The 23,917-nt window shown below is 42.8% G+C and overlaps 2 protein-coding genes across 5 annotated transcripts; one reads left to right on the forward strand and one right to left on the reverse strand.

The window, feature by feature from the left end:
* Positions 1 to 689: 689 nt before the first annotated feature.
* rbbp7 (RB binding protein 7, chromatin remodeling factor) lies at positions 690 to 13,870 on the forward strand. 4 transcript variants are annotated; one of them, XM_071533817.1, is made up of 13 exons: positions 690 to 844; positions 2,086 to 2,109; positions 2,338 to 2,482; positions 3,303 to 3,448; positions 4,373 to 4,546; positions 5,274 to 5,389; positions 5,580 to 5,740; positions 5,922 to 6,048; positions 6,353 to 6,430; positions 6,962 to 7,038; positions 7,541 to 7,598; positions 7,833 to 7,943; positions 8,553 to 13,869. In XM_071533817.1, the coding sequence occupies exons 1-13, from the start codon at positions 829 to 831 to the stop codon at positions 8,619 to 8,621; spliced, it is 1,302 nt and encodes a 433-aa protein (XP_071389918.1). In that variant the 5' UTR covers positions 690 to 828; the 3' UTR covers positions 8,622 to 13,869. The 4 variants fall into 4 exon arrangements, with proteins under 4 accessions (XP_071389918.1, XP_071389838.1, XP_071390070.1 ...); XM_071533737.1 differs by having other exon boundaries at positions 4,370 to 4,546; positions 8,553 to 13,868; XM_071533969.1 differs by lacking the exon at positions 2,086 to 2,109 and having other exon boundaries at positions 8,553 to 13,870.
* On the reverse strand, positions 13,688 to 22,256 carry txlng (taxilin gamma). The gene is made up of 11 exons (XM_071534089.1): positions 22,105 to 22,256; positions 19,056 to 19,164; positions 18,181 to 18,328; positions 17,353 to 17,444; positions 16,883 to 17,053; positions 16,338 to 16,532; positions 15,275 to 15,394; positions 14,980 to 15,054; positions 14,582 to 14,674; positions 14,373 to 14,468; positions 13,688 to 14,107 (listed from the first exon to the last, which is right to left on the reverse strand). Exons 2-11 carry the CDS (start codon positions 19,146 to 19,148, stop codon positions 13,688 to 13,690), a joined length of 1,503 nt encoding a protein of 500 aa, XP_071390190.1. The 5' UTR covers positions 19,149 to 19,164; positions 22,105 to 22,256.
* Between the last annotated feature and the right edge of the window lie 1,661 nt (positions 22,257 to 23,917).

Raw genomic sequence — 23,917 nt, forward strand, 5'->3', positions numbered from 1 at the left:
TATAGAACATAATATAGAACATATGAAAGCTGAAATTCATCTAGGCAAAGTAAAAGTAAAAGAAAGGTTTAAGTAAAAATAGGCGAAGTTGACATATTTGTTATGCTGCTGTCATACTGTTGGAAATATTGTAATTATGGGTAGAGTGGGCAAGAATGACCCAACAAAATGGTAATTATGACTGCTAAAGTGGGATTTTTCTATTGCTGTCTTCAAGTGCTCCTTGTAAGCTTCTACTTCTGAATTCAGAAGTCATAAAAAATGATGTCAGACATTCATGTGCTTTTGGTTGGAAATAACAAAATGGACCCTGTAACCAAAGTGGTTCTTTGGTGGCTGTTATTTTAGAAATCAAGAGGCACAGAGCTACATTGTAACTCAATATTTCCGACATATCACGAAGGCAGCATACTTGTTTGTCACATATTTTGTGCGTACTTATACAAAAACTCCACCATCATCAATTACGCGCCTGATGCGGATTTCGCCCACTGTTTCTCCCCCTGCAGCATAAAGTGGCTCCGTGTCGCTTGATTTCTGAGGTAACAGTCGTCACCACAAGACTACTTTCACAGTCCGTTTTGTTATTATTTCCGACCAGAAGTACTTGAATGCACCGAGTACTGCGCGCGCATTGCTGGCCCTGAGTGGGATGAGCACTGACGCGTGCGCAGTAAGCGCCGACGAAATCCGCGCTGAAAAGGAAGGACCTGAGTTTAGCGGCGATACAACCAAAGCGGTTATTAGGATAATAACACTATTAACTAAAACAGCGTCTTCATAGTTACTTTGCTTTCGGGCATCGTGACACACCGCTGAGTCGGGAACATGGCTGATAAAGAGGGTAGGTTTACCACAGCTAGATGGTGGCCCATTTTCCCCGAATGCTGCTTTGTGTGCGCACCACGGCCGTTTACTATCATGGTTGTTAGCATGACATGCTAGCTTTCTGAGCTAACTCTGCTCAGATGGCTCATTGGTTTTAGGTAGCTTGCTAGCTCCGTTTCCAGCTTATACAGTAGCCGCGGTACGTGCGGTTCTCTGTTGTAAGCTATAATGAAAGCGTCACGCCAAACTTTCACTCTTCAATTCGGCATACATCCAATACACCAAGCGACACTTATTATAACAAAATTTCAACTTTAAATCGGTTCGCCTGTTATTACCACAATTCTCTTTCACCTAAATACGTGTTGAGGGCGGTAGCGAGCAATGTGAACCAGCTCTGAATGTTGATATTTTATTGAAATAAAGCGCTGCGCGGTGGACTATTTATGCCGAAGAATGTAGTACACCCTAAACGATTCGTATTAGGTCTTAATCTATGTTCTACCAGGTATGTGCCTGAACCGATAAGCAAGGCAGCAACTGACAGATTGTTGAACGGAATTTGGCGTGACGTTCTCTCAAGACGGTAGAGCAGTGGTTCTCAATCCTGGTCCTCGGGACCTAGAGTACTGCTAGATTTCTATCCTACCAAGAAGTTAATTGAATCCACCTGTCATCCCAGATGTAAACTAATCACTGATTAGATAGAATGAAAACCAGTTGGACTGTGTCCCGAGGACCAGGATAGAGAACCACTGGTCTAGAGATTAGAGACGCTGTTTTGTGGCTAGGTGGGAAAACATCTCTTCCCGCTCTAAACAAGACTGTTGGGGTGCCCTTGAGCAAGGCACCGAACTCCAACCTGCTCCAGTGTAGTTGCTCAGTGGCCAACAGTAGAAGACTGGCTGTAGTGGGCAGCTCCCAGTGTGGATGTGAAGCAGGGTGTTGCTGGAATAAAGCATGCATGCTCAGTCAACGTTCCCTCAATAAAGGTTAAAAACGGGCTCATAGTAGCTATTCTATTGCGTTAGCCAATGTGAAATGTTTAAAAAGACGATGCCAACTCTCCATTTTTAGAAAATGAGTCCATTTTAGAAAGGGCAAGAGGAACCCACACTCTACACCAAAACAAGGAGAGGCAAAAAATGTTTCACATGGCATTTATTTGCCAAAGTTATGCTCAGTCACAAAGTACATCATACAAAAAAGTGCTCAAGTCAATTTCTTTCATTTTTTAACATCTTCAGTGTCTTACAGGTACTGGTGAAAGACCCATGGAGGGTAGGTCACAATATTCACATGATTGCACATTGTTCTTGTGTAGTTTTGGGTTTCTGTTGCCCTGTTAATTAGTTATTCATTGTTGGTACCCACACACTTGTAACCAAACAATTTGAATGGACAAAGTCTGGGTGCAACATGCTTTTGGTTTAGTTTTTCCAATGTGATTAATGACACTTAATTTGAAATTGTTAAAACTCCAGCTTATCCCATCTCCTCTTGCTACAGTGTATGACGATGCAGTGGAGGAGAGGGTCATCAATGAGGAGTACAAGATCTGGAAGAAAAACACACCTTTCCTCTATGACCTGGTGATGACTCATGCACTGGAGTGGCCGAGCCTCACTGTCCAGTGGCTTCCTGATGTCAGCAGGTATCCACATGATCTCCATCTTACTGCTGTTGTTACAGAGCAGCTTTGTACTTTGAGAGTACATGTTGGGGTGTGTTCACACTATTCTGCTTTTTTCAAACCACCTCCCACTTTTTTACTTAAAACACAACTCACAGAAACGCATAACATCTGAAAAGATGCTGCGCTGGCTTCTACTTTGTCAGAGTTAAGTTAAATATTTTAGAGGAGTGCTCACATGCCTAAGACCAACCAATCACAATGAAGAGGTGGTGAGGCCAGAAGCTCTTTTCTTTGCCAAAATACACAGAAACCCAAACCAATTGTACATGTAAGATGCATGTATATATTATAGATGCTTCTCTGTCTCAGAATTGTGTACTTGCCAGCATGAGAGACAGAATGTTTCTGATGAAATTCAAAGGTGGACACTTTGAAGAAAAATAATAGCTTTTCTACGAGAGGAGTGGATTAAACTGAAATCGCCTTCTGCTATGTGTGTCATTCGCATCAGCAGCATTACCAAATAGAGAGAATACAGTAACAAATTTGAGAAAACAAAAACCTAGTCTTTTTAGACCATAGCACATACAATCCTATATAATAGCTTAGTATTTTATTATTGGCCTTTTACTATCATTACCAGGGTCTTGGACAATCTTTGAATATTCTTTGACAAAATTTGATAGATGTGTATCAGAAATGCCTTCCTACTTTGTTCCTTATTCATTACAGTAGCCTAAAGCCCTGCCCTAATGTACAATTGAAAGGCAGTCAACGCTATAAGCTACCAAGTATGACTAGCGGAATATTAAACCCGCCATGTTGTGGTACTCTGCAGGCCGGAGGGGAAGGACTATGCTGTCCACAGGCTGGTTTTGGGGACCCACACATCAGATGAGCAGAACCACCTTGTCATCGCCAGCGTCCAGGTGCCAAATGATGACGCCCAGTTTGATGCCTCACACTACGACAGCGAGAAAGGAGGTAAATACACCAGGAGTTGTCTGCAAGCTTAGATCTTAGTCAAAAAATATAATGCTTTTCAGATTAGTATTTGCTTGTTACTCAAAAGTTTCCAACAAGACAGGCAAACTCAGTCACAGAAATGTAAGGTTTCAAGCTTTGTTTTGTTAGATCAGGGGTTTAAGTTGGTGTTGTTTTTATAAAGAAGGCTCAACCCGTAAACTAACCTGCCTCCAATAAAGCAATTACATAAGAGCTCTATTGTGCTTTAAGATTTATCTATATTTATCTCACATCAAGGCACTTAATTATTAAAATTATTAAAGTTGGTTAGTGATTTGAGTTTCCCTCTGTTTCAGTTCTGTTAGACCTGTTCTTTGCCAGACCCAAATATTTCCTACAGTAATCAAATATGGAATAGATTAAACCTGTTGTATGGTAGAAAAGGAGAGGGAATCAAGTGAGATCCATGTCATGCTCCATTACTCCTGGGTGCTGAAACTGTCTTATTCTGTCTTCCAGCAGGTATGTTGATGGGTGCCCCACTGTGTGCAGGGGTGCTGAAGGCTCCCTGCTGCTTTGGTGTGATGTTAGAGGTAGTATGTGTTTGTGAGTGTGTGTACGGCTGTTGAACGATTTGAAGGTACAGTTGAAGTCTAAACCTCAATGCATACAGAAGCCAACCTAGCAGCATACAGATGGCAGAAGAATAATAGTTGACAACATGTTGAATACCTTTGATACAAATGATATGTCCACTATGGAGTTTTTATGACAAATCATGCCCCCAGATATGCTCACAGGGGCCTTAAAAGGTCTTTAAAATGTAAATTGAATTATCTAAATACAAGGCATCAAAAGGTTTTAAATCCGATCAAATGTTGTATTTGCTGCTGTTAATTTCCTACTCTGGATGTACTAAGATTGTTTGTGTTTCCTCTTCAGAGTTTGGCGGATTTGGTTCAGTCAGTGGAAAAATAGAGATTGAGATCAAGATCAACCATGAGGGAGAGGTGAACCGAGCCCGCTACATGCCCCAGAATCCCTGCATCATCGCCACCAAGACCCCCACATCCGACGTGCTGGTCTTTGACTACACCAAGCACCCCTCCAAACCAGGTTGGACTGCTGTTCTACACACACCCTAATGAATACTAGGGCCATTTTTTTTTCTCATTTTACTTATTTTTGTGAACCAAAAAGTCTCTGCAGTTGTCTGTGGTTTCATGCACAACAAAGCAGAACTTCTTGTCGTGGACTTTGATAGGGACCGCATCCATATGTGTGTCAAAGACCCGGGGTAGATGCACCTGCCTGAGACTGCTCTCCGATGTTGTTAGGGCTGCTCCTTGTTTGCAGCGCTTGGTGACGAAAGAACACAATTTTTCTTTTCATTTTCTATAACAGAATGTCGGACTATGCACACACTTTATTCTTCAGGTGGATCTTTGATTTGCACAATTCTTGCAAGTATCTTTGGTTGCTTCAACATTTTCCTCTACAAATCATCTATTCTATGCACATGCTGACACACACATCTAACATACGCCAATACACACTCAGGTCGTAGGAGTACCCCAGAGAATTTTTTGCTTGCAAAGTGATGGAAAATTAACTTATTTGAAGCAATTTCCCCCAAAACCTTTATATTTCCATGGGATTCCACGCTTATGTTAGAATTCTGTTGCACACATCATAAGAGAGGAGAGGACAAGGAACAAGAAAGTGGTACCAAGCTATGGCGACATGGTGCTGCTCTGTTTGTCAGTTTCTGTTGAATAGAATACACACACTCCAATGAATCACACATCATGGAGGTGAATTCAGTGTGTTGTTTGTCTTTCAGATCCCAGCGGAGAGTGTAGCCCCGACCTAAGGCTTAGAGGCCACCAGAAGGAAGGCTATGGCCTCTCCTGGAACCCCAACCTCAGCGGCAACCTGCTCAGCGCCTCCGATGACCATGTGAGTGACTATAACTAAAACTGACCAGAGGATTACAGGGAGTTTATTTACTGGTTTTCCATGCTGTGATGACAAAATGTGGCTATGATCAGCCTAAAAGTGCTATAGTGTGCTCCCAGCTGAAGACAGACCAAGGCAGCGGGAAAATAATTGATACCAACTCTGACCTGTCTCTTTCCTTCCTATCCAGACCATCTGCCTATGGGACATTGGTGCCGGGCCGAAGGAAGGGAAGATTGTGGACGCCAAGACCATCTTCACCGGCCACACAGCGGTGGTGGAGGACGTCTCCTGGCATTTGCTCCACGAGTCCCTGTTTGGCTCGGTGGCCGACGACCAGAAACTCATGATGTGAGTTTCAAACCGGTTTCAAACCACGAGCCTGCTCCTTAAGCCCTCAGCGACACACTGCTTCTGCTTCTGTGAATGAGGATGACAAACTCAACTTAAAATCTGTCTGCCTCCTTTTCATTTCTCATCTTATTTCCAATACTTTACTGGCTCTGACTCCATACCTTCTCTTTTCCACCAGATGGGACACTCGGTCCAACAACACGTCCAAGCCCAGCCACTCAGTGGACGCTCACACTGCTGAGGTCAACTGTCTGAGCTTCAACCCCTACAGCGAGTTCATTCTTGCCACCGGCTCTGCTGACAAGGTAGAAAAGAGGAGGAAAAAATACCTGGATTGGACAAACTTGACCGGGCTGTCGCGCTGCTCACTGAAATTGATTGTTATTTAATGGATACGATAACCAAGGCCTTCTCAAGGCCCACATAGCATTGTGAAGCAGTTGTATTTTCTGGAATTTGTTTAGAATTGTGCCTGGACTTGTGTAAATGTAAAATCAGTCATGAGTAATTTTGCCAATAACAGACCAAAACAGTTTTGGTCTGGTCTGGTCTTGGTTGATGTACCAGTATCTCTCAAAGTTTTAATATCAATATCTGTATTTCTCTCAGACTGTTGCATTGTGGGATCTCAGGAACCTCAAACTGAAGCTTCACTCCTTCGAGTCCCACAAAGACGAAATTTTCCAGGTAAGAATTTGCAGTACAACCAAGTGTTATGCAAACACAACGCATATAAAGTTGTGTGTTTAGTTATTCACTTGTTAGTCCCTGGAGCTTTCCATGGAAAATAAAATCATAATCTGCGGGTCACCTGTGTGTATATATATAAAAAAAAAAAAAAAAGTGGACATTAAACACAGACATAACATTTAGATCAGCTGTAAAACTGCACCCACTATGTTGTAAAATTTCCTCAATTGTGATTGGATGGTGAAAGGCTGAAAATCTGCCAGTCTGGGAGTGAAAAGCTCAGCCATCCTTCAGCGACATCTAGAGGTGGCGACAGGCAACTGGATACTTTCTGCATCACTGTGAAACCTTCCTGTTTTTCTGAGGCGGAGCCCATTTCCAGTGATGCAGCTGGTTTTCCACAAAAAAAAATCCATGATTGCAGAGAACTGGGGTCTATTTTATGCTGCTGTGTGAGTCAACAACTGTGCCGTTTGTGTCAGAGTGGAGTTCTGAACTGCGGGCTCCCACTGTTTCCTACTTTATCAGGTACAATGGTCACCTCACAATGAGACCATCCTGGCTTCCAGCGGCACCGACCGACGCCTCAATGTCTGGGACCTCAGGTAAAAACTACAGTATGCCTTTATATTAGACAATAATCAGATACTGATTGACTTTTGCTTAGGAAAATCACTGTATAAATGTATTGCAAAAACTGAAAATGCTTATTTTCTGAGTGGTCCTGAGTGGACAAACAGCACTTTACAGGCTTAAACAATATAAAGCACAATATTCACAGTCAGCAATAGCCTGGAACAGGGATTCCCAAACTTTTACCACCAGCTGATAACATGTTGTCCTATGGATGCCCATCTGAGGGAATGTTAAGTGGTGAGCTATGATTTAGTAGAACACTGGATACCTGTCTGCACTGTAAGTAGACAACTACACTACATACTGTATAGCTAAATTCATACATCCTTGAAGGGATTGTATGTCCCCTTACAGTCCCTTCAAGGACCCAGTTAATGATTTAAAACTAGAAACATCACACTTACTGCATATTCGAGGTGTCTGTTCCCCAAATGGACTCAGTTTCACACACTGTTGGATCTGCCTTTCCAGTAAAATCGGGGAGGAGCAGTCGGCTGAGGATGCTGAGGACGGCCCACCGGAGCTGCTGGTGAGTACTGGCCAAGATCCCACAGCAAGATTATGTCAGCTGCCATCCACCCAGTCCCACACTCACCTCTAGATCTTCCACCCATATCAGCACGGCAGGTTTCAGCCAAGCCCACCACTAGACACTACAGTGCTGTCACAACCAAAAACCATTTCCTCACCACATCTTGTTCGCCCCTCCTCAGAATGGGATCTAATTGTCTGTCTCTCATGACCACCTCTTCCTTCCCATCAGTTCATCCATGGTGGCCACACAGCCAAGATCTCCGACTTCTCCTGGAACCCCAATGAACCCTGGGTCATCTGCTCAGTGTCCGAGGACAACATCATGCAAGTCTGGCAGATGGTGAGTACATTTGCTGTGTGTAATAGTCCACACTAGCCACGATTTTATGCAGAATAGTTTATCGTTCTGAAATAGTTCTCAATGATTGAAAATCTCAAGAGAGCTTTTGACAGAACACTAAAGCGTACATGCACAAAAGCACGTAATCAGAATAAATGATTACAAAAAATTTTCAGATTTCATTTGAAGCTTGCTGATGTTGCTTATTCTGGACAAGGGTGCACAGACAATATTATGTGTTCGATTTAAGTGTTTGCATGACTATAAGATGTTATTATCCTGCTATTGAACAGATTATCAAAGCTTTATACCAGCCCTTTCATACCGAACAAAATTTCATTGGGAATTGGCCAATCTATTTCGTTTGAGGTAGTTACATGAGGCGGTTTTATTCTGATTAGAATGTCATTACAATTGTAAAACCCAGCTTCTAATTCTGTGAAGCAAATAATGTTAGCCATTTGCACGTTGAGGTACTAGCCGCTAAGTCATGTGTTACATTGAGTTTTATTTACTTGCATGTAGTCTTTTTTTTTTTTTTTTCTCTTCCAACCACGCTATAATTAGTCTGATAAACATTATGTACATCCTTCTCTCCTGTTCCTCCAGGCGGAGAACATCTACAACGATGAGGAGCCAGACACCCCTGCATCAGAGCTGGAGGGCCAGGGATCGTAACCCACCTCTTACCCTCTGCAGGAGTCTTTATCCAGGCACGACCCCTCCTCCATCCCCCGGGCTGCACACCCAGCCCAGCCCATCTCCCATTCTGGTTCATCTCTACTCTAGTGCGAAATGAAAAAAAAAATCTACCGGTCCACTTTCCGAATAAACCGGAGAGGTACAAGCAGCACGGACGAGACTCCACCTCATCAACAGAAAGATGGATTCAGTCCCGTTTTGCTTACACCTTTCCATGGCCCAGGCACCCAAAAGCACTTGAGCACTTAGAATAGTTTTCCCATTGTTTGCAACAGGACAGGGATTGGCCTTTTAGACCTGCTTAGGTGGTAACGTCTCCAGTGTTTCGGGGGGTTTATATGGTGAAGGGAGTTTTAAGACTGTAAGAGCGCATAACCTTTATGTGCACAAATAAAGCTACTGCAACTTATTGGAAGTAAATTCAACTCATTCAAAGGCCTTATGTAAGGAAAACTAAAATAGTCCACAGTACATTTCACACAAACCAATAGGCAGGCTCCCCTGAAGACTTGCATATGCGAGGAAACCTAAACAAATGAACCAAGATTATCTGAGCTCTGAAATGCTTTTGGGAAACCTGATCCAGATGTGTCACGACTGTCAAGGGTTAAAAAGATAAGACAGCTTCTCTAGACATGACCAACTTGGTTGTACTCATACCTGTTTTTGTGTTGAAGCACTCTCGGCTTTCATTGTCATTTTCCCTACATAGTATCATCATGTGTCTTTTGAAGAAACATTCCCTTCCATTCATTTGTTTTGGGGTTTTTTTGCCTCCCAATGACACCTTCGAGGCACATTCAGGTACATAAAATAACTCTTACTACACAGCTTAAGAACAGAGGATTTTGGCTCGAGCGAAATGTGCCAGACTAAACTAGTGCACTTGAGGTAAATGCATGTGTGTATATTTTTCTTCTCCTGTTTTCCGTTGTTGTGTGACAGACGCCATGCGAAAATCTCATGGAGTGTTTTTTTTTTCCTGCAGAACCCCATGAGCTGGCGTGAATTGCAATAAAACTTTTGTAACTTTTAAAAGAAAGTGTTTATGCTTGTTTTTTTTTTTAAAAAGTCTCCCAACTTGACCTTAGAGTAACATGTCAGAGGATCAGCTTCACCAAGAAATGCTGTAATAAACAATCCATTATTATGCATTTTCACTTTAGCTGCACATAGTACATACAACCTACTCACTTGTGCACTGTATTTCATTTTGTAAGGGGAAACCACAGAGACTGCGCAATCACTTGCAGTGTGATGAAATAAGTCCACAACTATTGCAAATTCTACAAAATGTTTATTGAAAAGCAAGACAGGACTATAAGAACATTGTACAATCAAAGAGGGGGGTGTGGGCTCATCGTTTTTAATAAAAATAAAGCTTTCTGAAGCTGTGGTGACTCGCGCCTCCTCTTTCACAGTTAGTCTCACCTGCAGAGGTAGATTCTGACATTACCTGAGAGTCAATCTGGGGCAACGCCAAAGAAAGAGGAACTAGATGCCAAAAACTCTTGAATAGTCTTCCCTCCACTTGGGGGATCTATCTCCCAAATGTACTCCACTGTCTTATCCTTTCCACAAAACAAGAGTGTACACACCCACTTGACCCTGTGCAGGTAAAAAAAAAAAAAAAAAAATGGTGTTGAGGATACACTTGCACATCAATTTTATGTTTTATAAACCTGTGCAGGGTAGACGACAAATGCGCGTTTCAGGGAAAATTTAGAAAGCAACAAATCTATGAGAAAGTCCAAAGCGTTGGCCAGGAGACGTTACACATCAAGACTATTTTAGATCAAACCAACGTCTTGTACCTTTTCCCATGATGTAAAATATCAAATTTGACAGTCCTACATAATAACCCAGCAGGACAAACTTGCTCCAAGACAAATTCAGCATCAGTTTACCTCCTTCCAAATCTTTCATCTGTTAAAAGACAACAACAAAAAAAAAAAAGGTCCCAAGATCCAAGCATCTAAATCCAATAGCTGACTGCATGCCACTTCCTTGGTCTTTTTACATTAACCAGTCAGACAAATGAATTATCCAAGAGGAAGTGCAGGCAGTGTTAGGCCAATAAGCTCAGGATGTTACAACAGGATTCTCTACTGGTGGTTAGCCATCATCTTGAGGGGACAAATATGTTATTTTTCAGTACCGCCCCTAGCCAAGCAGCGTTGGTATGTTCCCTAAAACCAAGACAGAGTTGGGCTTAAAAAAAAACAAAAAACAAAAAACTCCCAAGTCAACATTATTCCCAATTACTTAACAATACACCAAGGAGGCAAAACCTTGGAAAGGAAATCCACTTACAGAACTAATGGAAATGACTCAACAAAGGAAACAGAAATAAGAATAGTCCAGTAGGTGTGAAGCTGGTGAGCTGGAATAAACGACAAAACACGTTGAACACAGCTACAGGAGTCTGCCATGATCTGATCCTTTACCAAGTCTACATGCACCTTCCTTGCCCTCCCATGATACGGATGGACAACATCATAAAAGGAGGAGAGCAGTAGTACCCCATAGCTTCTGAACTGGGGTCAGGCTTGTAATAAGTGCACACTTTGAAAAAAGTAAACGGGAGATCTTACAAGCTATGGGGCGGAGGGCTCTGTCAGGCCGTAGCGAGCATGTTGCATAGCTGTACCTGCGTCACATAGTGAGAAACCCTGTATCGACCGACACGGCATGGAGAGTCACTGCTGGGGGAATGGAGCGGAGCGGTGAGGGGGGGAGACCTGAAAACAGTGCCGCAAACTTTAGCTAGCAAAGCACAGCGGGTAGGTTTTAGTTGTTGTACAAGAAAGCCAATGGAACGGTTCGGATAAGGAAAACTCAAGAGGTTGGTGCCATGCAGACCTGGGTCACTGGAGTCTTTAGACTGCTTTGAGCCTTTGCCTTTGGTCTGCTGAGGTGATCTGTGTGTGCAGGAATGTATGTTTTAGTAGGGACTAACAATTCCAGGGGATTTTACTCATTGCACAACAAAAGACAACGCAGTTGTGTGCATGCTATTTCTATCCATTTGGGGTTCTACTTTTGGAACAATCCCACTGGTCCAAGACAAGATCAATAACTGATTTGACCCTGGTGACAATACATTCTACATTCACCAGGTCAGGACGCCATACAGGCTTTCAAATTGACAGTTCTTTTACATACAATACGTGTAGATCCTATTCATAGGTATCACTGCTGGAATGACAACATCTCTTTATTCAAATGCATCAGAAAAGTAAATCACATTCAGTTTTCTTCCTAGTATAAAGTATCAAAGACGCCAAGGCCCCTTTATCAGATGCAACTTAAAAGTTTGTCATCTTTCTTTAAACATATTTTACTCTAGACGTAAAACGCTTTGTTGACACTGGATGAAGGCCCAATCTATTCACACTGTTGAGCTGACCATGTGGAAATCAAATTTCAGCATGAGCACAAAAAATGAAAAAATAGCTATTTAGACTGCTGAGATGCACAGGCTTAAACCAGCCAACTGGAAAAATCTAAATCTTGCATTGCTTGCTTCCTGGGAAAATGCACTTGAGGAAACGCTCTGGGCTTCCCTCTCTCCAGATCATTCTAGTCCTATCCAGTGTGGACAACAAGGAGAACACAAACACGTCTTGACCTATACCATTCGTTTTTACATTTCAAATTTTCCACATTTCAACGACGGTGGAATTCTCTAAATGGTGCAATTTGGCTTCCCGAAACAATACTTCTTACTAGGAGGGATACATGATTGCAGATTGGGCCAAATAAATGTTAAGGACTGACTGAGCTTCAGAGAAAACTCAACCTAGTCCCCAACCATCCCAGGAATCAACATGGTGCACCGTCAACCGCATCTCTATTGGAGGCTCCAAATCAGATCCAGTGGTTAAGGAGGAATTTAAAAAAAAACGAGTTTAGTAGATGATGATTTAGGAGAAGAGACTAAATCATTCATCTCCCCAATCCCAAAACAAAAAAGAAAAATGGCCAAGCTCTGCAGCAGCATCCAGCAGACACCGCGGTTCAGTCTAATACTCCTCAGAGCTACAGATGACGGTTGAACTTTTAGCCCTTTTTAGACTTCAGTGTTTAACAGGCAGACTGGAGGAAAATGCAGCTCTGAAGCTCTTTGTTCTTCAGGGAACTGGCAGAGCTATGATTTATCAGGCAACCATTGCCATTCAATTGAGAAAAGATCATGTTTGAACCTGCTAATACAGCCGGTAAAGAGTTGGCTGACAAACACAAATGTTTTTTGGGCCAGGTAATAGTCTAAGTTAAGCAAAGAGTTTGGTCAAACTTAAATTAACAGCTGAGGAGGGGAAAAAAAACAAGACGATGCAACTGAGAGGCAGTAGAAAAAAAACAATGTACCCTGTGGCCAATCCAGACATAAAACAACCCAACTCTGAGACATGGAAAACACTGTGCAATTCTTTTATCATGCTACATACCGTTTCTTCCCACAGCTTTTCATATACGATTCTGAGTACGAGGCTACATTAATAAAGAGCGATCTCCAACAATACGCATCTGATATACCCACTTTTCAACTTTAATCAAACTAGATTTTTCAATTAGACGTAAGAAGCTGCAGGGAGAGACGTGTAAAGAGGGACAACAAAAGGCCAATTGGAGTTGAGACTCGAAACACAGCTTCAATTTGACGGCATGGAAATTTCCTATGAAAATACAGTTATGGTAGAAAACAGGGAGTACGAAGTGCTCGCCACAAAGCCAATTATTACAACGAATGTAAACGTGGGCGAAGTACTAGAATAGAATCATCGATACAATCGTTTTACTCTTCTTAAACTATCACACAAAGAGATATTGGTCCGGGTTCCCTTGATGAAACCCGGATAGGCAAGTCCTAGACTTAAAAAAAAACAAAGAAAAGAAAAAAAAAAATCACTATCTCCATTGAAGATGTTTTGTTTTTCTGTCTAGTTGTGGAACTAGGCTGGAGGTTTATGGACCCAATCCTATTATACCCTTCTCCCCTACACAAAGAGGCCATATGAGGGCTCGGTGGCTCAGCTCCTTCAGTCCTGCGGGGGCGTGGGTGGTGGTGTTGCTGCTGCTGGAGGGTGGCTGGTCGGGGGCGTTGCAGTAGTAGGTTCATCAGTAGCAGCCGTGGACTCCGGCTCCAGTTCGGGTGGCCTGGAGGCCTGGTGGATGCCCTCCCCCTCCGTCTCCAGCCTCTCGCCCTGCGCCGAGCCCTCCTCCTCCTCCTCCTCCTCCTCTCCCTCCTCTCCCTCCTTGTCATCGTCGTCCTCCCCGGCCGAGGGCTCCTGGTGCTGGGCTTCGGGAGGCTCCGTGCTCCCCTCCTCCTCTCCCTGCTCCTGGAGGAGGCTGAGCCGGTTGTTGAGGTCGTTCCTCTCCTTCTGCAGGGCTCGGCACAGCCTCTCCAGCAGCTCCAGCTTCCCCTGCAGGGCCTTGAAATGGCCGTCGCGCAGAGTTTTCTAAAACACAACAAACATGTAACACAGTGTTATGTAGCGTAACAAGACAGACACAAGAAAAGGCCGGTTTCATAACATGTTTACTACTATGGGAAATGAAACAGACCAGAACTGCATTCCCTTTACTGGGGAAGGAAAAGCAACCTACAGAGTTACTCAAGACAAGAGCAGCGCCGACACGTATTCCAAAGATAACGCAGCCATATTCATATACATTTTTGCACAATTATTTAGTTATTTTTTGAAGATGGAAGAAGACAGTCACCTCCTCAGCCATCTGCAGCAGAGCCTGGTTGTTGCTCTCCCACTTGGTCCTCCACTGGGTCGTCTCTTTCTCCAGCTTCTTGATCTTCTTGGTCATCTGGAGGAACATGAGAACACAGTCAGCAGGGAAACTACTGAGATGCACCCGGATAAAAAATAGCCAACAACAAGCCGTTCGTTGACAGTTGGATGAGCCTGTTTGTCCCTCACCTTCTCCATCTCTTGTCTGAAGGTGGTGAAGACCTCGTTGCTTTTAGCCAGAGTGCTCTGGAACTCCTCAAACTTGTCCATGTACAGAGAGAGCTGAGAGGTATGGACATCAAGTCAGACACAAAGGAACACTGGACAACCACAGGCTGTCTCTCATTCTGATATTTCAACTTGATGTGTACAAGTCTACTTTTAAGAGCAGGTTAATCTTTGTCTCCTTTAGCATTTTTGTGGTTCCAGTTCAAACTGTTAAGATTTAAAATAAGCTGAAAATGAGACTCTTCAATTTTCTGCAAATCTGTTTGTGTGTAACAATGCATAAGTGTCTGTGAAGTCGACTTTATTTCCCTAAACAACCAAGGAAGTGTGTGTGTGTGTGTGTGTGTCCAGGCAGATACCTGTTGCTTCAGCTGCGTTTCCTGCTCCTTCATCAGTTCACACTTGTGCCTGGACTCGGTGGCGTCCTTCAGCAGCTGAACCACCACAACACAGCTGGTTACACACCTCTCATACTACGCAACAATGTAGCTAACTATACCACATTTACACATCATCTGTACAGGTTGTGTATACTTCAGTTAAAATCACTACCATCACAGACAGCAATTACAACAACTGCACCTCTTTTCACCTCTGTGGACAACATCATAACCAGATCACATGTATGGAAAGACACAGAGAACATGAACTCACAAAGTCTCTTTCTCTCTGCTGTTTCTCCTCCACCTCCCTCATCATCTCGGCGATTCTCTGCAGCTTGGCGTCCATCAGCTGCTGCTGCAACTCCTTGTGCTTGAACACCTTGTCTATGTGCTGCAGGAGGGACACAGACAGGACAAAGATGATGAGGAGGGAACAAGGCAACAATAAACATCGTCATCCCCCACGAATGATGACGTTGTTCCCGTCTGGGCCAGTTAGTAAAAAACACTTCAACTTTGTTTTAAGCTGTAATTGTAGTTCCCCTTGGGCCAATCAGTGCAATTTTGAATACTGGAATGCAGCAGTGAGATGTATCATTTCCCCAAGACATGACATGTCTGTTGGCTGCATTGCATTCTGGTCTATTGAGGCTACTGTCAGTGGAGAAATTGATCTCTCTCTCCTCTTCTACGTTGCATTTCTTCCTGTATGATTGTTGAACGTTGGTGCGAAATGGTGAGTCTAGGAAGAAACTCTCGCTCTTTGATTCTGAGGGACTGACACCTGACATTTACCGTTGATGTTTTTAGAAAGCTGGACATTTTTCTGCTATTAAACTCCACTGTAGCTGCACTGGAAATATATCACTGTGACATCACGTTGTGAACGTTTGGCCAGTTAGCCATGGGAATAAGAAAAATACACCAACAGAATGGGCCCAGAAAATTAAGGTACAGCACCAACGGCCATTTTTTTGTGTTTTAGGTCTACAGAGCAGTGGAAAAAGTGATATGGTCAGATGAGTGATCCTTCACCATGTTCTCAATAAGCAGACAAGTACATGTCTCATACACACAAAAAGCAGTCTACAGGTCTGAGTGCTTGATTTTCACAGTGAAGGATTTTGGCAGCTCTGTTATGGTGTGAAGTGAACATTCTTGGCATGGTTTGGGTCCAGAAAACCCAAGAGAGCAAAGTTAATGCCAGCAAATACAAAGCTGTTCTGAGTGATCTCTCTGAGTGTAATACTACAACTGAGTAGGAAACAGATCAATCACAGCTTCAATAAAAGAGTTTGTGAAAAACTACTTAGAGCAGCGCCGGGGCGTCCTACCTCCTCGCGGAGCTCGTACTGTTCGATGAGCTTCTTGAGCTTCTCGGCAAGCTCCATGTTCTCCTGCCTCAGCTTGGTGTTGTGGGAGCTGTGCTGCTCCATCTGCACCTCGATGTCGCTCAGGGTCATCTGGAAATGCAGCATGGCCTCCTTACGCTGCTCCTCGTACTCCCTGGAGCGCTGGGCGTTCTCCTCCTGCCGGGAGACCGGACGGGGAAGGGAGGGGAGGTGAGCAAGGCAATTTAGGAGAGGGATGGGGGGGGGGGGGGGGGTGTGTGTGGAATTTGTGCCATTCACACTGGCGACCATTTAATTTAGTATGCTGGGTGAATATGGTGAATGAGGAGAAGATACTCATGTTGTACCAATCTGGATAGGTCAGGAATAAACCGGTAACAGATGGTTGAGATGTCACTGTGTTCATGGTTCCATTTATGTCAATGTAATTTATGAGATCTGACAATAACTATCAAATTTTATGACACAACTTCTCACATCAAATCACATCGAAATATCTAGTTTCTGTGTGTTGCAGCATACCGTACCTTCAGTGTCTTGTTGTGTCTCTGCAGCTCCCTACAGAGGCTCTCTAACTTGCTGCGAGCCAGGATGGCCTTGCTGTGCTCGCCCTGCAGGTGGATCTTCTCCTTCACGATCTGAGACTGCTTCTTCTGCAGCGCTTTCAGACGCTTCTGCATGCAGCGGCTCTCCTCCAACTGGAAATGCAACACACACACACAGTATACATATGTGCAGTATACACACACACAAAATTAAAAAGATGACATTATGACTAAAACTGGTTATTGCTATGTTTTTGATACTGATTCCAATACTTGAAATGATACACAAATGACTTCCTCAATTGTCCCAAAATTGCTTTAGACTTAAGCAATTTTGGGACAAGTTCCAAGTTGAGTTTTAAGTCATTTTGTCTGTGACTCTGGCCCTAGCATCCAAGTCTAACTGTTAAAATGGAAATATTCGAAGACTGACTGACCGTCCCAGAGCTTACCAGGTCCGCATACTTCTTGCACAAGGCAGCCAGTTTCTCCTCAGGAGTGGCTAGGGAGTTCAAGGCCTGCATCAGCAGAAGAACCTCTTTCCCTGGGACAAGACCATAACAAAATTAAATTAAAATTAAATATACCTTTCGGATCTTTTTTTTTTTTTTTTTTAAACCAATCAAAAAACCTTGACAAAATGGCATTGGCAGACATTTTCATTGAAGTAGAAGATTGGTGACTGCATTGCAATGTGAGCCTTTTCTATCACCCGTATCACCAGAAAAACGTTGTGACATTGCTGACTGATAACATACAATCGTGATTCAACCTTATCCAGTTCATGAAAGCTTTTACATTTGCTGTTCTTAAAGGATAATTCCGGTTATTTTCAACCTGGGCCTTATTTTATGGTCAAACTGCTGCAGGAAACGCATCACTTCCTTTAACAGCCAGGTGTTAAAGGATAATTCTTTATTATGTGCCTTTATTATGATGTTAGGCCAGTCTTTATTATTATGCTGGGCCAGCGCCCACTTCAATAAAATTTTACATTAAACAAAAACACTTCATTAGTGGATTGATATTGGATGATTTTCTAATATATAAAAAAAAGCATTACTAGATTGATGATGGCTGATAGCAAAAAAAATGATTGAGGACTAGTTAAGATGAGTCATTAATGATCCCTGAGGGGAAACTGCATCATTGTAGGAACAAACTAATAATAGGACAAAGCAAAGATAAACAGAATATGAATTAAGATGCGACATATGAGGTTTAGACAACAAACAAGGTCAACAAGGTAAGGTAACTCATTTGCACTGTGGTGTCCTTACCGAAGGCCTTGTCATCTCCGCTCTTGGCGTCTCCTCCGGGGTCGAGCTCTGCTTCTCCCAGGTCACTGGGACTGTCCTCCCTGCCGGGGGTTTCCCCCCTCACCTCCTCAGAGCAGCACAACCCCAGACCGAACTCCCCCACATCCTCCTGAACACACACACACACACACACAAACACAATATCAGATATGTTCCTGGGGCACACCAGTGCGAACAAGTGTCAACCTGCCTGTGTGGAAGAATTTAGGCCTACTACCCTTATGTGCACCCACATTGGTTTTTGTGGCAACATTATTCACTCCAACAGCATAACCTGGCCATTTTCTAATCTTTAATTATCCAGGGAAAGTCGACTGAGCAACATACTCTTTTCCAGCAACACCTTGCTTCACATTTATGGTAATTGCACACCTCATTGCCTCATGATGGAAATGAGCACGTGAAAAGCAAGGTGGTTGTACTTGGTGTACCATTATACAGTTCCACACATCCACACTGGGATGTTCTGTTGGCCACTGAGCAGCTTACGTACTCAAGGGCACCTCACCAGTAGTTGTTGAGGGAGAGGAAAGAGCTACTCATTAACTTTACCCAATCACATTTTTCAGCTGGTCTGGGGATTTAAACCAACAACCTCCAGTCACAAGCCAGCTTCTCTGACCTCTATGCTACCTGACCATATCGGAGTAAAATTAGTCAAGTTAACAGTTACTTTTAAGTAAACAGTTTCAGCTTATCAGTGTTCCTATGTAAGCCAATTGGGCATTAAAAAAACAGGACACTTATAATTTAATTGGATGGTGTGATAAACTAAAAAACATAAAAATACACAATAAATCAAAACAAACAAAAAAAAACATGTTGATGTAGTTTACCTGACTAGGGCTGTCCAGTTCAGGCGGTGAATCGCTGCCTCCGACTATTCTTCTGGTTGCCACGTCAATCTCACACACACCAGTCGCCTCCATCGGTACTGATCCCAAGCTAGAAGTGCAATAGTAAAAGTAAAATGGGGGTGTTGCCAAAAATACATGAGACCATGGCCAAGTGTGTGTCTCCAAAATACCAAAGAAATAAAATGACAGTTGATGACTGTCATTTTGACCTTCTCTGGATTCTAATTTTGGCTGTAGACTATGCTGTCAAAAAACATAAGAGAAGCATAATCTGGATTGTATTTAGGGTGGACTTTCCCTTGCTGAGTGTGCTGGGGTACATTTTTGGCCAGTGATGTAAAGTCAAAGTTACCAATGCACTGTTCCGCTAAGTAGATTTAGCAAACAAATGTCATGCTTTCAGTAATGCTTTCCAGGACAGAGGTTCAGAATGTTTTTCATGTCAAAGATTCCCAAATAGATGAGCATTACACCATGAACATCCATTTCATAATATTGTGTTTAAAGGAACCACGGTTTAGAAGATTAGTTAGCTATGACATTATACCAAATTGCATAACTGTCTATACTCTAGTGGGCAGGTATGGGGAGTGTGATCATCGGCCACACGGAGTTGGTGAAGCCTTCACTGCTGCTCAGCTTGAAGACTCTGCTGAACAACAAGGATGTAATGACGTGTCTACCAACAGGCCATGGTAAAAGTTTGATTCATCAATTTTGACCAACATCCTGTGGAGCGAGAAATTTGTTTCTACAGCTATATATCATACTCTTAAATAACAAAACCACAAGCACCAGATAAAATGGAAACAAATTTCCCCTTAAAACCAAGTCATGACCAAGCAGAGCCTTCCTCTCTACCAATCATGAGTAATGTTTGTTAGCAAGTATTTTTTGTAATTCAGTAATGTGTTAAAATCTGTAATAACTTCATCATATGTCATTTGTCATGCGTAGATTCACCCATTTTAAGAACAGAATGGTTGGCAAATGGGAAACAAAAATCTCATTAATTTTTATCATTGGTGAAAAGAGGGATCCGCAAAGCCCCAAAATGACAACACTTGAGAGGATGACAGTGTTTAAATTTCTCCCGACCTCCATTGTTTGAGCCAGAGGTGAGACTATGCCAGATGAGGAGTTTGATTCCTACTGGGGCCACCCATGCTAAGAATGTAAGACAAGGCGCTATGGATAACAGTGTCGTCCAAATGACATTATGTTAAATGAGAATGGGCTATTTTAAGGGGAAAAACACTGATGCTTTTCTGAAAATACAAGTGATTTTTATCAGCATTAGTGGTTGTTTGTCCCATGATGACCCCGACTGGGGGCCCGCCTTTTTAGTTCACACTATGTCCTGGATGGGAAGTTGAACGCAATTCAACACCAGATATAGGAAAAGACCACCACGTGTTCAAAACAACAGCAGCAGCAAACGGACAACGCCACATGGGGCTAAAAATGTCAGCTCCGCAAGCTCACAACATACCCCAATAGGGTTCAATTTTGGAGATGGAGCTTTAAATAATTTAGCCTCCAATTTTAAGCAGAACGATACGCTAGGATACCCAAATCAAACTGTAACCACACGAATTCCCCAAATATACTCAGGGACGACTTTGGCTATCTTGACAGCAGTCTCAGGCCTGCAATGTTAACTTCTACATATAGCTACGTTAAGTAATTAGCTCCTGTTAGCATTTCAACAGTTCAAGCTCAACAAAGTCCGCAGTAAAACCGACTAGAATTAAACCATCCCCATGGGTTAAAGATCGCTAGAAATTAGGTTACACGCGATGTAGGTTAATATCAAGTTCGTAGAGTGACAGACAACCGCCAGGGCGGAAGTTAATGATAAGCTAGCTAACCTTGTTCGCAAGTTGCTGCTTGCTTAGTTGATCTAGCTACGTTACGGCATAGGCTAACGAAACCTCACTAGGTTACATCAATATATCAACCGTCAACACATATGTAATACCAGGGTTGCAGTTGAGTATAATATATGACTTTAGCATAACAGTATACCGATGTTGTACACAGACGTTCGCTGAATAGCGTTAGTTACCTGTGTAGCTAAGCTAACTAGCAAGCAAAACATCTGTTGATGTAACGTTAGCCCCTGTATGCGCTGTTGACTCGTACATAGGAAACGTCACGCCGAACTCCCTAGAAAAATCGGACAGTTTAATATTACCTAAGTTATCGGCGAAGATACGTACTTGCTAGTGCATAATGAAAGCCTGTCCACGAATTTGTAGTCTTCTGGTAAATTCGGCATACAGCCAATCCACCAAGCAGCCTGTTATTTTCTATAAAATGTCCTTATTTAAAATTGGTTACTGCTCGCCACAGTGTATTTAGGTGGAAGATTGTGGGGTGTAGAATGAGAATGTGTAGGAATAAGAAGTGAACAAATTCTAAAAGTTTAAAATTTATTGGGATACGTGTCGCTTGGTGTATCATGCAGACTTGAAATGTTGCTCATTTTGATTCTTAAAAGATCTTAACTAAAGTTCTACCAGCTGTGTATTTTCGCCGATAAACAAGGTAACATTTCACTTTCATTATTTGAAAGGGACTGTGGCGTCACGTTCTCTTCATACAGGAAAGACAGTGCGAATCGGGGCTACTGTTTTTGTAACTTACACGAACAGCGGGCTAAACTGATATTTGCAGTTTGAGCGGACCTGCTCAGCTTTGTCAAGTGTTAAATTGAACCGTTAAGGGTGTAGTTGGTTAGCTATTGTAAGCATTGTAATGTAAACCTGACTGCTAACGTTAGCTAACACTAGTTTGCTGCTGTTAGCAATGCTAACCCTGTAACAGCTAGCTATTTGGTGGCTAATCGTGCTGGCTAACACTAGCAATGAACTTTACTTCGCCAAATACCACATGTACGTTAGTTAACACAACAGCTGCACCCGCTTTAGACTGGTGGTGACGGGTCAGATACCATATTAAACCTATGCGAAATGATCACGATACAATGACATTTAAGCAAAATGTTACTGAAATAGTGCGTTACCTGAGTGTTTTCACTGGATGTAGCTTCTCTATCCGCACAAGTATCAAGCTAGTCAGGAGAGCAACTAGAGCATCCGGAATAACCTTCAAAATAAAGCCCTTAGTGACGAACGTCTGTTGCAACGTCTTTTAGTAACATTTAACGAGTATAAAACAAGCTTACAGAAGTGAAAATAAACTATGTATGTAAAGAGGAATCTGTAGTAAATGAAAGGACAATTTCTTTTGCAAAATATATTTTTCACAACATATATGAATAGCCATATTATCAGATCTCAGTGCTCCTTCCCTGTCTCCAGAAGACAGTCAAGGACACAGGACTGATATCCCCTCCCCTACACACTCCTTGTCTCTGTACTGTACTTTTTCTCTTCACTATTCAGAGAATTGCTTTCTTGGGAGGACTGAATTCTTTAAGTACCTTTAAATCATCTGGCGAATCTGTATGAGTAAATAACGAGAAATATTACTGATAGAGACCATAAAACAATAAATTAATAAATGAATATCACTTTTCCTTGAGGGACACAACATGGGACACGGTAGCAGCAAGCTCCAGCCATTTCGGGATCTGCTCACTGGGCCGGCAAAGGTGATGGTGGACAAATGGGGTAAGGGAGTTGTACTCCAAATTCCACTCTGGCACCACATCACTGAGGGCATATTCCCACTCACAGGTACACTTAGTGTACAAAAATTTAAAGTATGTAGAGAAAAAAATGCAGGAGCATGAACAAACAAAGAAGGGAAGAAAGAAAGGTAAAAAAAAAAGTTAATTGGGACTCATTTAGAAGATGGGAAAGGCAGAAAATAGGTAAGAGAAACGCACAGCAGGATTGATGCAAAAGCAACAGGATAAAGAAAGTAAGGATGAGGAAAGAGGAGGTAGTGACAGTAAGAAACAGGCACGTAAGAGACAGCAGGGAGAGCTAAACGCCCCGCCTCCATCAACACCAGCCCCTGTTCCAGCTGCACCTCCTCCTGGCCCGTATGCTGCTGCAAGGGAGGAACTCCAAGCTGCTATTGGTGGAGACACTTTCCCTCTCAGCCCTGACTCCACCCTTCGACCCCTCCTCTCCCTATGTGCCTGCCTCCATCCTACAGACTCTAAAGCCTGAGGGGAAACATGATCCACACCTTGGTGGGATTGAACACTCTTTTGACAGCTCACTGACTCAGTATGCTATGACGCAGTATGCTATAAACAAAGTGAACAAAGTGACAGTGATTTAGGTCCTTTTATATTACAAGCCAGTGAGGGTGAGCCCGTTGATTTCTATTATTCTTAAGACCTTACTGATCACCGTGATGAGGATGCACTCCGTTCCCTGGTTCTATCTATGTCACAGACCCCATCTATTTTACATTGTACCGCACTCCTCTCACCATTGACCAGAGATGTAGAATTTGAGCGTTCATGGCATACATTTTCCTCTGAGGAGACCATCCTCATAGAATATAACATGTCTGCTGAACCCAGTCCCTGAATCTCTCTGGGCCACTGACAAATATGACATTGGAAGAATGAAAAATGCTAAACCAACTGAGGTCCAGCCCAAAAGTTCATACCACCACTGTAGGAAACAATATCCCCTTAGTAAAGAAGCAGAAGAGGGTATAGCTGGGATACACAGCTCACTGCTTGCTAGAGGTGCCATTGTGGAATACCCTGATTCAACATTGCCCGTCTGGAAAGCCTGTGGTGCTTGGAGGTTTGTTCAAGATTTACATATGGTAAATGATGCTGTGTTCAAACCTGTGCCTCGTTCCCAGTGTCGTCACTATCATGTCTCAAGTTCCATCTGGCTCACAGT

Source organism: Centroberyx affinis, unplaced genomic scaffold (genome assembly GCF_046629955.1).
Source record: "Centroberyx affinis isolate AG114_WGS23_722 - 3 ecotype Tasmania unplaced genomic scaffold, CSIRO-AGI_Caff_v1 ptg000011l_1, whole genome shotgun sequence".
Lineage (NCBI taxonomy): Eukaryota > Metazoa > Chordata > Actinopteri > Beryciformes > Berycidae > Centroberyx > Centroberyx affinis.

Excerpts from the sequence above, each read along its gene's own strand:
- txlng (XM_071534089.1), bottom strand. The coding sequence starts at position 19,148 with ATGGAGGCGACTGGTGTGTGTGAGATTGACGTGGCAACCAGAAGAATA. Across the intron at positions 16,533-16,882 it reads GACACAACAAGACACTGAAG|GAGGAGAACGCCCAGCGCTC; the intron begins GTACGGTATGCT and ends GTCTCCCGGCAG. Across the intron at positions 15,055-15,274 it reads AGCAGAGAGAAAGAGACTTT|CTGCTGAAGGACGCCACCGA; the intron begins GTGAGTTCATGT and ends GTGGTGGTTCAG.
- rbbp7 (XM_071533737.1), top strand. Across the intron at positions 5,390-5,579 it reads TCAGCGCCTCCGATGACCAT|ACCATCTGCCTATGGGACAT; the intron begins GTGAGTGACTAT and ends CTTCCTATCCAG. Across the intron at positions 7,599-7,832 it reads ACGGCCCACCGGAGCTGCTG|TTCATCCATGGTGGCCACAC; the intron begins GTGAGTACTGGC and ends CCTTCCCATCAG.